Consider the following 12,267-nt stretch of genomic DNA (forward strand, 5'->3'; position numbering starts at 1 on the left):
CGGTCCCGCCCGGAAACTTTGGGGTTTTTTCCCTCTCCTTCTCCTTACTGACAAACAATTTGCCCTTGGACCCCCAACAAGGACGAATAATAATTGGCAGGAGGAACAATTGGCAGGGGTCTGGCGGCCGCAGGAGGGCCCTGGATACAGAAAATTTGCAATTGAAGAGCTAAGATTTGGCCTCTCTGATTCTAAAATGAATTTTAAAAAGTAGACTCACAGACCAAGGAAAGCCACTGTTGAAAATGTACTTTAACTTTGACCAGGAATAAATTGGTAAAAGGAAAAGTAGGCCTATACTTAGTAAGCTCCTCTTGGGGACAAAACCAGAATTTGCATGATTCATCACTACATAAGAAATTACAAAGCAACAAATTATAATTATGGGAAAAATTGTTGGTCAGTTGGGAGGAGAAGAAGAAGAAGAAAAAAAAAAACCCCAAAAAAATTCGGGACCGGGATTCGAACCCACACTCATACACTTCAAGCGCAGACACGCTGAACACTCGGCTATCTCAACATCCAACGACCAGAGGTAGATTAAGCTTATACAGCACCGTTTCAGGAAAGGCAACAACATAGATCAAGTTGTTGACATCTAGTTTTTCTACTTCTACAACAAAGAAAGTGAGAAAGTCGGAAACATGGGATGGGAGGGGGGGTATCAATGAGGCGACGGGCGTCAGATCAACAGATGAGGTATGGAGGAAACTAAAAAATAAATGGCGGAAAATTGAAAGCACTGAACGTTAGAGAACGTAGACAGCTTGTATACACGTTCTCTTATGTTAGAGAATTTAGACACTTCCTTTTTATGACATATATTGTGTCTATTTAAGGCATTTTGTCTCAACACACACTCTCACACACGCACAGTGTGTTAACTTTTTTGCTGTGTACAAGAATATAAAGTGTCATATGAGAAAGAAAGGGAACACATTGTAAGTGGTATTGTTTTTCATTTCTTAGGTTGGTGCAGCTCAGGTGCACAGGTAAAGTGACAGAGCATCTCAGGTTTCGGTGGGCATTCTTTGCCTTTCGTCTTTGAGCCAGTGCCCTGAAAGACTTCATAAATTCATCATGCATTCACAGTGGAGAAGTGCTCAGGTAGGATTTAGTCATTAATAAGTTACAGTCGGAGTGCTTGTCTATAACATATCTGTGTATATGTAGTGTATGTGTCCCCTCTGAAGATTCACGACCTAAATTTGCAATAACTTTACTGTCAGGGCTTCTCATTTCAGTTAACAATTTCTTTCCTATAGCTGGCTTTTTTAGTTAAATTTAATCTAGTCTTTTTTAAAGAATGTTTATTGTGTTCCGATGATTTGGTGAAATAAAATCATGATCTTTTAGACAGAGGTATAAAATTTTCTTGAAAGAAATGATTTTGATATGCTGAGTCTATGATCATACAGTATAATGAGATCCTACCATAATGCATGCACTTACAAAAACACAGAGTAGCACTTACTTATTTATTATATAAGAAATATTGTCTATATATTCTGCTTTTACTGAAAGTTAAGTGATGGAGTTGGGTGGCAGCAAACATGTTACTTTTTATTTAATTTACATTTTCATAAATTAAAAAAAGTTTTTGTGCTGTTTTCATCTCGTGAATTTCATGATATCTTCAGTGACATTAATTATCAATGTCTTTAGCTTGAGCTGCTGCGTTCTAGACTAATAATGCAGTAAATAACATCTTTACATCCTACTTTTAATGACTAGCTGGCCCCCTTTCGATGAAAGGAATGATCGGTGCATTAACATCAACTGAAAGTCATTGGCCCACTATATTTACACTCTACTTGAATGGAGCAAGAAATCTTGAGAGAAAAGGGACACATGTGTTTCCAAGTTGCCAAATATATAATAGATGTAAAGATTGATTCTCTATTCCGCTTTCATGGTTGTACACTCAAGAATTTCAAAGGTGTGGAATCAATGCACACTGCTAGTGAACGAAAACCTCACTTGTTTACAATGGCGTCTTAGAAGACAGACTTTCCCAAGATTAGAACTCTGTGTAGACGAAACAAAGAAATTTGGAAAAATCAGGGAAAGCAGTTTGCGTGAATTTTTTAAAGTTAGGTCCTATCCACATAGATGCTGTGGACGCCTGCAAAGTTTCAAAGGTGTGGGTTAGGTGATAAGGGGGGAGTTTGTGCACAAAGCCAAGTCCACTTTTATATATATAGATAATGATCCATGGGTGTCAGAAAGTGCTTTGTGTGGAGCTTAGTTTTTCTAGAAATAGACCGCTTTCAGACAGTTAACCAGTCTGGTAAAGTGTTGCACGTGAAGTTTTGTTAGAACAGGAGTGAAGATCTGTATCATTGATACACCCCTTGGAATTAGGCCAGGTTAAAAGTAAAATCAGCTTGTCACGTGAATACACTGGTTCAAGTACTTTTCTGTTACTGTTGTTATCTGTTCAGTTAAGTAACTTGTTTGGGGTTTTGTTTTTCTCTTTAGCTGAATACCTTGAATAGTATAGTGTTATACATGCGCAGTGCAATGTTAAAATTTTTTCCTGAAAAAAACAACAAAAAACCTTTCAATAGAAGAAGATGTATATTATGTAACTTGTAAACCTTGTTTGAAGTGATAACTCTAATAGCAGAGAGTTCTTTTCCTTTTAACTCTTATTTCTTTTATTTAATCTTTCATTTGTCTACTCGTTTAATCACTATTAGATTCAAATTTAATTTGGTATTCACAAGTGCAATGCAACTTCACAGTTATACCATAATAATATGGCGTTGAATAATATAACAGTCTGTGGTACAAGTACAAAGTAAAGCTTTTTACATCAAAAATAGGCGAGTCCCATTCTCTCAGTGAGGAGGCTGTATTGTCCAATGTCTTGTTCACGTCTCTGCTGGAATATTATGGTACATACACACTACCAGGGCAGGAGAATTTCCATAACGAGCGGCCTAGGGTTAGGGTAGGGGTTGGGTCGGGGTTAAGGTAGGGGTTGGATTGGGGTTAGGGTTAGGTCTTTTCTTTATTGTGTTTGTTTGGGTGGTCGCTCATTACAGATGTCCTTCCACCAGGGCTGACCCTGACAGACAGGGTGGAAACAGCCTTCCTTTTTAAGTGATCCGAATTGTATTGATGAAGGAATAAAACTTTAAATTCATGTTCATTTATTCTGTTAGTTTTGAAGTGGAACCTCTGTTTAAAGCAATCTGTTGTCATTATTTTTATTATTATTATTATTATTATTATTATTATTATTATTATAATCATTATTACTGTTACTGTTATTGTTATTATCTTTGTTATTATCATTTGCAGTAAGTCTAAAGCTGTATATTTTTTCTGTTTCTCCAGGACTGGAAAGACCAAGGTCTTCCTTTGAGCACGGCCAGCAATGAGGCGTGTAAACTTTACGATGCCATTCTGACACAGGTGAGATGAGTCCTAGCAGCAATTATGATAATGGGTTTGCAGTAGGATGATTTTAGGTTCGAGTTCTTATTCTTCTAGGTAGGATACTGTATAAATACCTCTCCACCTTCGATTAAGTCATGGTAATATTCAGACGCTGGTTAACATATTCATCATATTACTGCATATTATGTACATCCCACTCTTAAATAAAGTCGAGTAAAGCAACATCTTCTTTGCCAGGTCATCAAATTAGAATGATTTCAAGGAATGCTAATGATGGAGCAACAGAATCAAGGCTTGGTAGAACTTGAAGAAGAGTCACACAGAGTGAAGTACAAAAAAGTGGAAAGATTTGGAATAATGTCAAGAAACTAACCAAAGATAGGGAAAGGTGGAAAGTGTTTGTCAGTGTCCTACACCCTGATTCAATGTTAGAAATAATTTGAGTCTGTGTGTTCTGGTACAACAGAAAGGAAAGAAAATGACAGTGTGTCTTCAACTGTCTATCTTAACTGAAAAAAAAATGTTGAGGGCACTGTGTTTTATTCTTTAAGTTCCTGTTTATTTTGATGAGAAGGAATGCAAACATGTATGTATTTGGTATGCTACTGTCTTTATTTGATGTATCTACAAAATCATTTGATAAAGGCAGTCTTATTGAATTAATGGAAAATAAAATACTGTTTAAGAGACCCCAATTCAAGGTGAAATACACTTATCTTGAATTCCATGATGCTGGTTTTGACTAATAAATAATGAAAGAAAGGCTAAAATGCTTAGGGCTATTTATAGTGACAATCTCTTGAAGGCCATCATAACTGCACAATTCCTCCCTTGGCCATGTAGTGTGGATTTTAAATCAACATTTCTGTCACCTGGGGGACATTATATAAACATACAGCATTGTAGCCTGTTAAGCACATGTGCCATTATCTTTCACATATAACTGCATTGTAATCTCTATGTAACGTATTAGTTAATTCTGTTGTAACAATTTGCTGTTACATGGTGGGTGATTGGCGGGTGCTCTGGTGTGGTTTGCTCCTTCTTTCCTATCTAACATCTATTGTCATTATCTTTCTTCCTCTTTTTGCGTTTGTTATTCTCTTGTGACACCCTTAATTTAATCTTCGGCATTTATAGGCTATGACCTAATTGTGTTGTAAGTGCAGTAAAATTTTTACTTCTATTTTAAAACACTGTTTACCGTGATGTTTTTCAGTATGCTGGCTGGTACGATGAAGAAAGCTTCGGTGGGATGGAGGGAACACTGGAGAAACTGAAGGCAGCTGATCCAGACTTTGGTATGTACTGGGAACTCAAACGTGTCAGTTAATTAACAAGGTTACATTTTCCTGCTCTGATTTAGATAAAGAGCAACTATGAGTTATTTCTCTCAAGTTTGCTTGGTCATCAGTGTTAAGAAAATGGTAATCCTTATTCAGGAAGGTGTAGAGCAGAGACATATTTGGCTAAACAAAGAAGAACTTGTGATAGTAGACAAGTCTTGTACCTGGGGTCTACCATCACCTCTACTACACCACTTGACAATGAGATCAACGTCAGGATAGGAAGAGCAGTTACGACTTTTGGAAGGCTGACAAAATGAGCATGGAAAAACAAAAGATTGACCTTCGAAACAAAGATAAAGATTAACGAAGCATGTGTCCTCAGCACACTCCTTTATGGATCTGAAACATGGACCTTGTATTGCAGGCATGAAAAGCATCTCGACATTTTCCATCTCAGATGCTACTGCACGATCTTAGGCATTTCGTGGTTTGGAGTAGATGTCAGCGTCTGGGAAGAAATAGCTGAGGACAGGAAAACATGGAGGATAATGATAAAGAAAGGAACTATTACGCTAGAGAGCAGCCTCAAAAATAAAAGGCTGAGAAGCGCCAACGATGAAAATAACCCAGCGGAAATACAGAGCTTCCATCCACGTCACTGACATGCAAACAGTGCAACAGAATCTACGCTTCAAATACAGGAAAAAGTAGCCGTGAAAGAAGCTGCATGAAGAAAACCTTGAGACCATCTTAAGCCTAATTGACCGTCTGCATAGATGAAAAGAGCCATATATATTTCTCTCAGGGCATTTTGGAGTCTCAAGTGTTCTCACAGCACATCAGTGTGAAGTGGAACACTTCCGATGCTTGTACAGTCCTCAAATCTAAATGAATTGATAAAAACTTAAGCAGCATTTCTTTCCTTTGCTATTTTTTTTTTCTGACTGGTAAAACGAACAATAAGCAAGAATACTGTGTTTCGCTACTTTTGAGTCTTTTTCCTCTGGTAGAAGAAAACAAACAGTGCCTTCACATCTAATCTCAGGGCTCTTAAATTATTCTATACAGTCGAATTTGTACAAGTGGGACACCGATTGTCACGGAAAAAGTATTTATGTAAGACAAATGGACATCTTAGACATTTTCATTATGGTATGATAAAAATGCAAGAGAAGTGTGAAGTGGTGATTTGTACTGGGTATAGCTATAATAGAAGATTCGACTATATTGATTATTTTTAAGTTTGACTTCTTTGTCTTGCCCAGTAATGGGTCAGGTGGTAGCGAATGGACTGGAGCTGCTGGGCACAGGCCGAAACACAAAGCTGGATGCCGCCCTGCGTGATGATGTGAGCCGTATGGTAGAACTGGCGCAAAACACAGGGAAGGACATCTCAGCCAGGGAGAGGAAACACGTGGATGCCCTTGATATCTGGGCTAAAGGGTAGGTCACGGTCAAAGAGAGAGTTTATGTTGTTTTGTTGGGACTGCTCAGTCTTGGAGAAGAAAATAAGGATGATATTGACTTCTGTTCTTCATGCGTCTTGTCAACATTTCATTTGCCTGAGAGGGTGGTTTTGTTTTTAGTTTTTTCTTCTGGTTGTTGTTTCTGTCTGTCTTTCTTAGTTTTCCCCTTGTATCATTCTGTTTACTTTGGCCAAATTTTAATTACCTTCTCTCCTGAAAGGTGGTAGTCTCTTTGTTGGCTCTGTAAATTACAACTGTTTACTCAAAAGCCATAATAACATTGGTGAAACACCTAAGGATGGATTCATTGTTTGTTTTGTATAGTATCTGTAACAAGGCTTATGGTCTTGGCAGTGGGAATTTATTTTTTAGTGCTCTTCTTTTTTTTCCTCTTTCTGTTAAATGAATTCTGTCACTCATATGCCATAGGTTTAGCTTAAAGGTCCTCAGGCAAGAATTTTTTCCCAATGCATTTTCATATTCTGGGAATTCTGAATGGTTAAGAAATTCCTAGAAAAGAGTGCTCATAAAATTTTCAAACTGTAAGGGAAGTTCTCTCTAAACGCTTCAAAAGAGGAGGAAGAGAGATTCTTTTACGGTACGTACAACCCAGTGTAGACCTTTTTTACAAAATGTAATTATCATTATCATATTTATTTCTTTGGATATGCTCTGTGTATGGGAAAAAAATGTTCAGCCTCATTGGCCGGCCAGTATAATTTATGAATGAGTACGGTAAGTGAGAGAAATGTTGATTGATCCTGTCAATAATATAAGTGTATATACATGGGGATTATTTGTGTGTATTATTTCTTTGCGTTTAGTATTCTGTTTGTGGTGGTTTAATGTCCATGCTGTCTTTATAAAATCAGACACTCTCAAAGCTTATTCAAATTTGTCACATTAATTCATTAAATACTGATCTGTGGTTGAATTTCATCCTTCTGCACAGTGACACTGCTCGAGCTTGCCTTGAATGGGAGGATATCTTGACAGAATTCCCAAACGATGTACTGGCACTCAAATTTGCACACGATACATATTTCTACCTCGGGTACTCAGCACAGATCCGCGATAGCATTGCCAGGGTTTTGCCGCACTGGAAGCCTACTATGCCTCTGTATGGGTGAGTTTGCTGGCTCATTTATGGGCGTGTGTGTATTTGTGGATTCAAGTGTGTGTATGTGTGTGAGGAGGATGTTAGGCCTCATTGTTTATTTGTTTGGAATGTGACAGGGATGAGTAGGGAGGGAGGGGGAGATGAGAAAATTTGATATGGTTTTGGGAGAAGGTGAAATAAGGTAATGATGCATGCTGTATTTTTTTTCTTTAGTTTCTTTGGGGGTTGAGGGGGGGGGGGAGGGGTTGGTCCTTCAAGTTTACTCTTAGTCTTAGACTGACTTATTGTCTTGTTTCTAACATACTTGACTTTTGAGTTCACTTCTAAAATTTTAGGTGTATAATGTCAGATACTTTTCCATGTATGTATGCTCCTAAGGGGGGGGGGGGGGGGTCCTGAAATGATTGTAAAGAAACTTTTGTGAATGTAACCTTTGTTTTGACAGCTACATTCATGGAATGCACTCTTTTGGATTGGAAGAAACAAATTTGTACCCTGAAGCAGAAGCAGCAGCTCGAAAGGTCAGTGTAACGTTTCATTTTTAATAAGGATGAAAATAGTGTTTTTTTAATCTGTTGAATTAATGATCTATAATTTTCCTGTAAATATTATGAGATGAATAGAGACTTACAACGTGCTAAATTGTTGTCTTTTAATTTGAGAAGTTTTTTTCAGCTCAAGGTTGGAGTCTTTTTTTAGGCTATCGGGGTTTTTTTGGCCAGTCTCTGTATGTGACACGTACTTGTTCTACTTTGTGTAAGATTGAAGTTTGAACAACAGGTAGGAGGTAGGTCTGCAGTGTATTCCTTGTCCATTTTAGACTGTTTTGTCTCATACCATGTCCTGACAGAAGACCAAATACTCCACATGATTTGAAATCACCTACACTGTGTCTAAAAGGCTCAGTGTTATCCACATTGATTAAGTTTTCTTTTGAAATCTTTGTAGAACAGTACATCAGTGAGTAGAATGTGTTTGAGTCTTCTGCTATGGATATGAAATCCTGTGCTGTGTAAGATGATTGTGTATAATCAGCGGCTGAGAAGATTACTTCCTACTTTGGGATGAGGAGAATGTTTATAAGTTATAAGACTATAATTGGTGGAGCACTAACCTATTTGCCAGCATTTGGACGATAAAGATTCCTATCTCATCTTATCTTATCTTATCATATCTTATAGCTTTTCATTGATACCCCATTCCTGTGATCTATATGACTTTGTTTATCTACTCCTGTGACAACCGAAGCCATATTATGAGCTTATTAAGATCGTACATAGATGAACTCTCTCCTAATATTATTTAACACTTTGCAGTCACACAGTCAACTGTTCAAAATACCCCATTTGGTCTCCCTGTCAGGTGAGTGAATGCAACAGACTTCCCGGGCCTGGCACAGAACTGCGCCAGGGGACAGGAACGGATAATTTTCACCGGTTGCATTATTGCGCCAAATGACCGAAAAGTGTTAGAATACGTAGAGATGTCTTATCTGATCATACATCGTCCGTTCTGTCTTTCAGGCCTTGTCAATCAACCCACGTGATGCATGGGCCACCCACACCCTATGTCACGTTATGGAAATGATGGGACGACAGCACGAAGGAATTCACATGATGCAGACCACCACACAATACTGGGAGGTAAATAAGTCCAACTTATGCCTCTGATCATAAATTATAATGCCATGAATTGCCTCCCATGATAACCTCTTATCCAAGTATGAATGATCAGCACAGACATTTCTGAAGTTAACTTTTCTCTATTGAAGTATTTTCTTTTTAAATCGTGTTATTGTGTATAAGTGATAATGGAATGATTTGCTTTTTTAAAGCGTGATATTTGTAAATTACTATTATTATTTTTTTTAAATTGTTACTTAAAATTTTTTTAGTTTGTTCAACTATTCCAGATTTAAAATGGAAAATCAAACTTTGTCAAAGACTAATATGAAAACAACCAACTTGAATGCCGCACGCTCATTTAACCTCACAGAGATACTAGGGCTGTAAAACTCTTTCCCAAACAAAACAGATTTATTTTGTCAACGATAATGTAAGGCTACTCTTGTTATTTTGCAATTCAGAGACATTTTTGACAGGTTGAATAACGACTTGCCAGCGTCTCTATAAGTTTGAAACTTGACCAAAGGACAGGTGGTGGAGGTCTTGATCTTTGTATCTTTGTCCATCCTTTTCTTGACTGAGATGATTTGGAGGGCTCCCTTCTTGATATTTGAAGAGTTAAATACACATTTAGATGTCTCATTATCTGAAAACAAACTGTTTCTTCGGCAAGGAGCAAACTTTTAAAGATTTTTTTTCTTTGAAGGTGCACACTATAATTAGGGCTACATGACTGAAGACTGTGGAATTACCAAATCAAACATCAAGCAAAAGCATTCCACTTAAATCTGACAGAGTCTGATTCTCATACGTCTTTTTGTTGTCAAACTATAATAATTTTATGTCTCCTCTCAGCCCCTTGTGCCCTAACAGGGACTTACTGCTCTGCTTCCGATATTTCTTAGCTTCTCTTTTTTTTAGGGGGTAGGGTGGGGGGGGGGGTAGCCTATCTATCCCTTTAAAAGAAAAAGCTCCCTGAGTCTACGGTTTTTCCATCTGTAGTAAAATTGTTGATGTGATAGCTCATTGTGGACCGTAACATGGATGAACCCATTTCAAAGCTCAATGGGGGACCCATTTCAAAGCTCAATGGGGGATTTTTGAGAATGAATCTTATATGAGTGAGTTTTCACGGCTCTGTTCCTGCTTTGCTCAGACCTATCATCTGATCTAATAATAATAATAATAATATATAACATTTATATAGCGCATTTCCAAAAAAGTAGCTCAATGCGCTTTTACATTGGAATACCCATTTTTCAAAAACCTTTCTTACTACTTCCTTTCTTCTCATGCAATATACATTAATGCACACACACACACATACACACACACACACACACACACACACACACACACACACACACACACACCCACACACACACACACACACACGCACACACACACACAGAGACTATTTTCATCCAGACATAGGAACAGAACTAATATAATGAAAGATAACGTTATAAGCTTATGAAGGATAGATCTACTCAGACAAAACATAACAATTCGAGTTCCTGATTCTTTCGTTACTTGACTATGTTGAAACATGCATTAAGCTTGTACCGTACTTTATTCCTCCAATGCTTTTAGTTCCTACATGGTCCCCTTCCCACCACCCACTTCTCCTCAGAGCTGTGGAATGCTGGCTTGTCACAACCACTGGCACTGGGCACTCTACTACCTCGAGATTGTAAGTACATTTTCTGGGGGAGGGGGGTCGTGTTTTTTTGTTTTTTTTGTGTTTATTTTATTTTTTATTTTCTGGGTGAGGATAGAGGGCGCTGTATTGATCTTTCTTTTTTTTCTCTTTTGTTGCTTCTGTCTGTCTTATTTTTTCTGCGCACTGAATGATTGTTATTGACGGGTGGTTGGCGGGTGCTCTGGTGTGGTATGCTCCTTCTTTCCTATCAAACATCTGTCGTCCTTATCGCTCCTTCTTTTTTGTGTATGTTACTCTCTTGTAACACATCTACTCTTCGGCACTTATATGACCTTGTTGTGTTGCAAGTGCAGTAAAACTCTTGCTTAAACTAAACTGATTGTTATTGTATTGATTTTCTTCTCTCTACTCAAACTGAAACTTTCTAGGGGGGTGATGGGTCTTTTCATTAACACCTTAGGGCTCATCTTTTGTGGAGATGAAGTGTGAACCCCTCTTTCTGATTGCATACCTTTTTAATGCAGAAAACTGGGTTTATCCCTCCCCCCCCCCCCCCCCCCCACGGTCTATAATATGATCAACATTTTGTTGAGAAGACAGTAAAAGCAATAGCAATAAAATCCAATTCTGAGAGTGTTTTTTGGTCATTGGTAGTTTTTGTTTCATTCTTTTTTGTTCTTCCCAGGGAGACTATGAGTCTGCGCTGTCTATCTTTGACAAAGAGGTGACCGTCCGAGCGGCCAACTCCGGAGCTATGCTGGACGTTGTGGACGTCTGCTCCCTGCTGTTTCGACTACAGATTGAAGGTTAGTTGGGATTTCTTTCAGATTATTCTTACCTTGAGTTATTTGTACCATACTTCCACCGTGATATGAAAAGATTGACAAGATCTGCATAGATCAAACTGTAACAATGTAAACGACTTGAAAGTACTAAGACTGAACAATGCACTCTTATTCTGCATGTTGGCTCTGTCTTGCACGATGTGTTTGAGAATGACAACACACTTGAGCTCAGGCTACCATTCTAACTATAATATTAGGCTATATCAGTAGAAAGAGAAATGAAGAGATGCCTTTATCCACAGACAAAACTCAGGTAGAGCAAGCCATAACATTGTAAACAAGTATGAAGTACCGAGACTGAACAAGCATTCTAAGTCAATGTGTCAGCTCTGACAAAATGTGTGTAAAAAAAAAAAAACCACTCCTTGCTGTGTTTTCGGTTTAGACTGTGTTCGAACTTCGATTGGTCATCATGAAAGTATTGACTGTCTTGTAAATGAAGCGTGCCCGAAGCCGAAGTTACCGTGCTTAGAGGCGTGTAATTTATATAGCAAAAATTCGGTAAGAGCCGTTTAGCGTGCTTGAGTCCGAAACGTGCTTTATGTCGGCGTGCTTAAAGCCGGCACGGACTGTGACAGTGCATGTGCTTTTGCCAGCTGCTTGCAACACAAGATACAACATAACATGTCAACACATAATCTGTCTCTGTCTCTCCCTCCCTCCCCCCCCTTCTCTCTCTCTCTCTCTCTCTCTCTCTCTCTCTCTCTCTCTCTCTCTCTCTCTCTCTCTCTCTCTCTCTCAAGGCCACAGAACAGCAATTAAGTGGTTTTCCATTTGTCTTCTTCATGATATACTTATGCAAGTCCAATTAAATTGGTACGATTAGTCAGTTTACATTCTAGAATAATGCG

The 12,267-nt window shown here is 38.2% G+C and overlaps 1 protein-coding gene across 1 annotated transcript in view; it reads left to right on the forward strand.

Annotated features, from left to right (window-relative positions):
* Positions 1-969: 969 nt before the first annotated feature.
* Positions 970-12,267, forward strand: part of LOC101851884 (tetratricopeptide repeat protein 38) — a gene marked incomplete at its 5' end in the record, with an annotated part of 17,220 nt that continues 5,922 nt past the window's right edge. Inside the window, 9 exon segments of the mRNA XM_005104730.3 lie at positions 970-1,107; positions 3,346-3,423; positions 4,628-4,709; positions 5,963-6,140; positions 7,116-7,289; positions 7,729-7,804; positions 8,807-8,926; positions 10,542-10,601; positions 11,257-11,377. Of these exon segments, the coding sequence (XP_005104787.1) occupies positions 1,081-1,107; positions 3,346-3,423; positions 4,628-4,709; positions 5,963-6,140; positions 7,116-7,289; positions 7,729-7,804; positions 8,807-8,926; positions 10,542-10,601; positions 11,257-11,377 (916 nt within the window).

The sequence above is a fragment of the Aplysia californica genome, unplaced genomic scaffold (genome assembly GCF_000002075.1).
Source record: "Aplysia californica isolate F4 #8 unplaced genomic scaffold, AplCal3.0 scaffold00433, whole genome shotgun sequence".
In the NCBI taxonomy this organism is placed as follows: Eukaryota; Metazoa; Mollusca; class Gastropoda; order Aplysiida; family Aplysiidae; genus Aplysia; species Aplysia californica.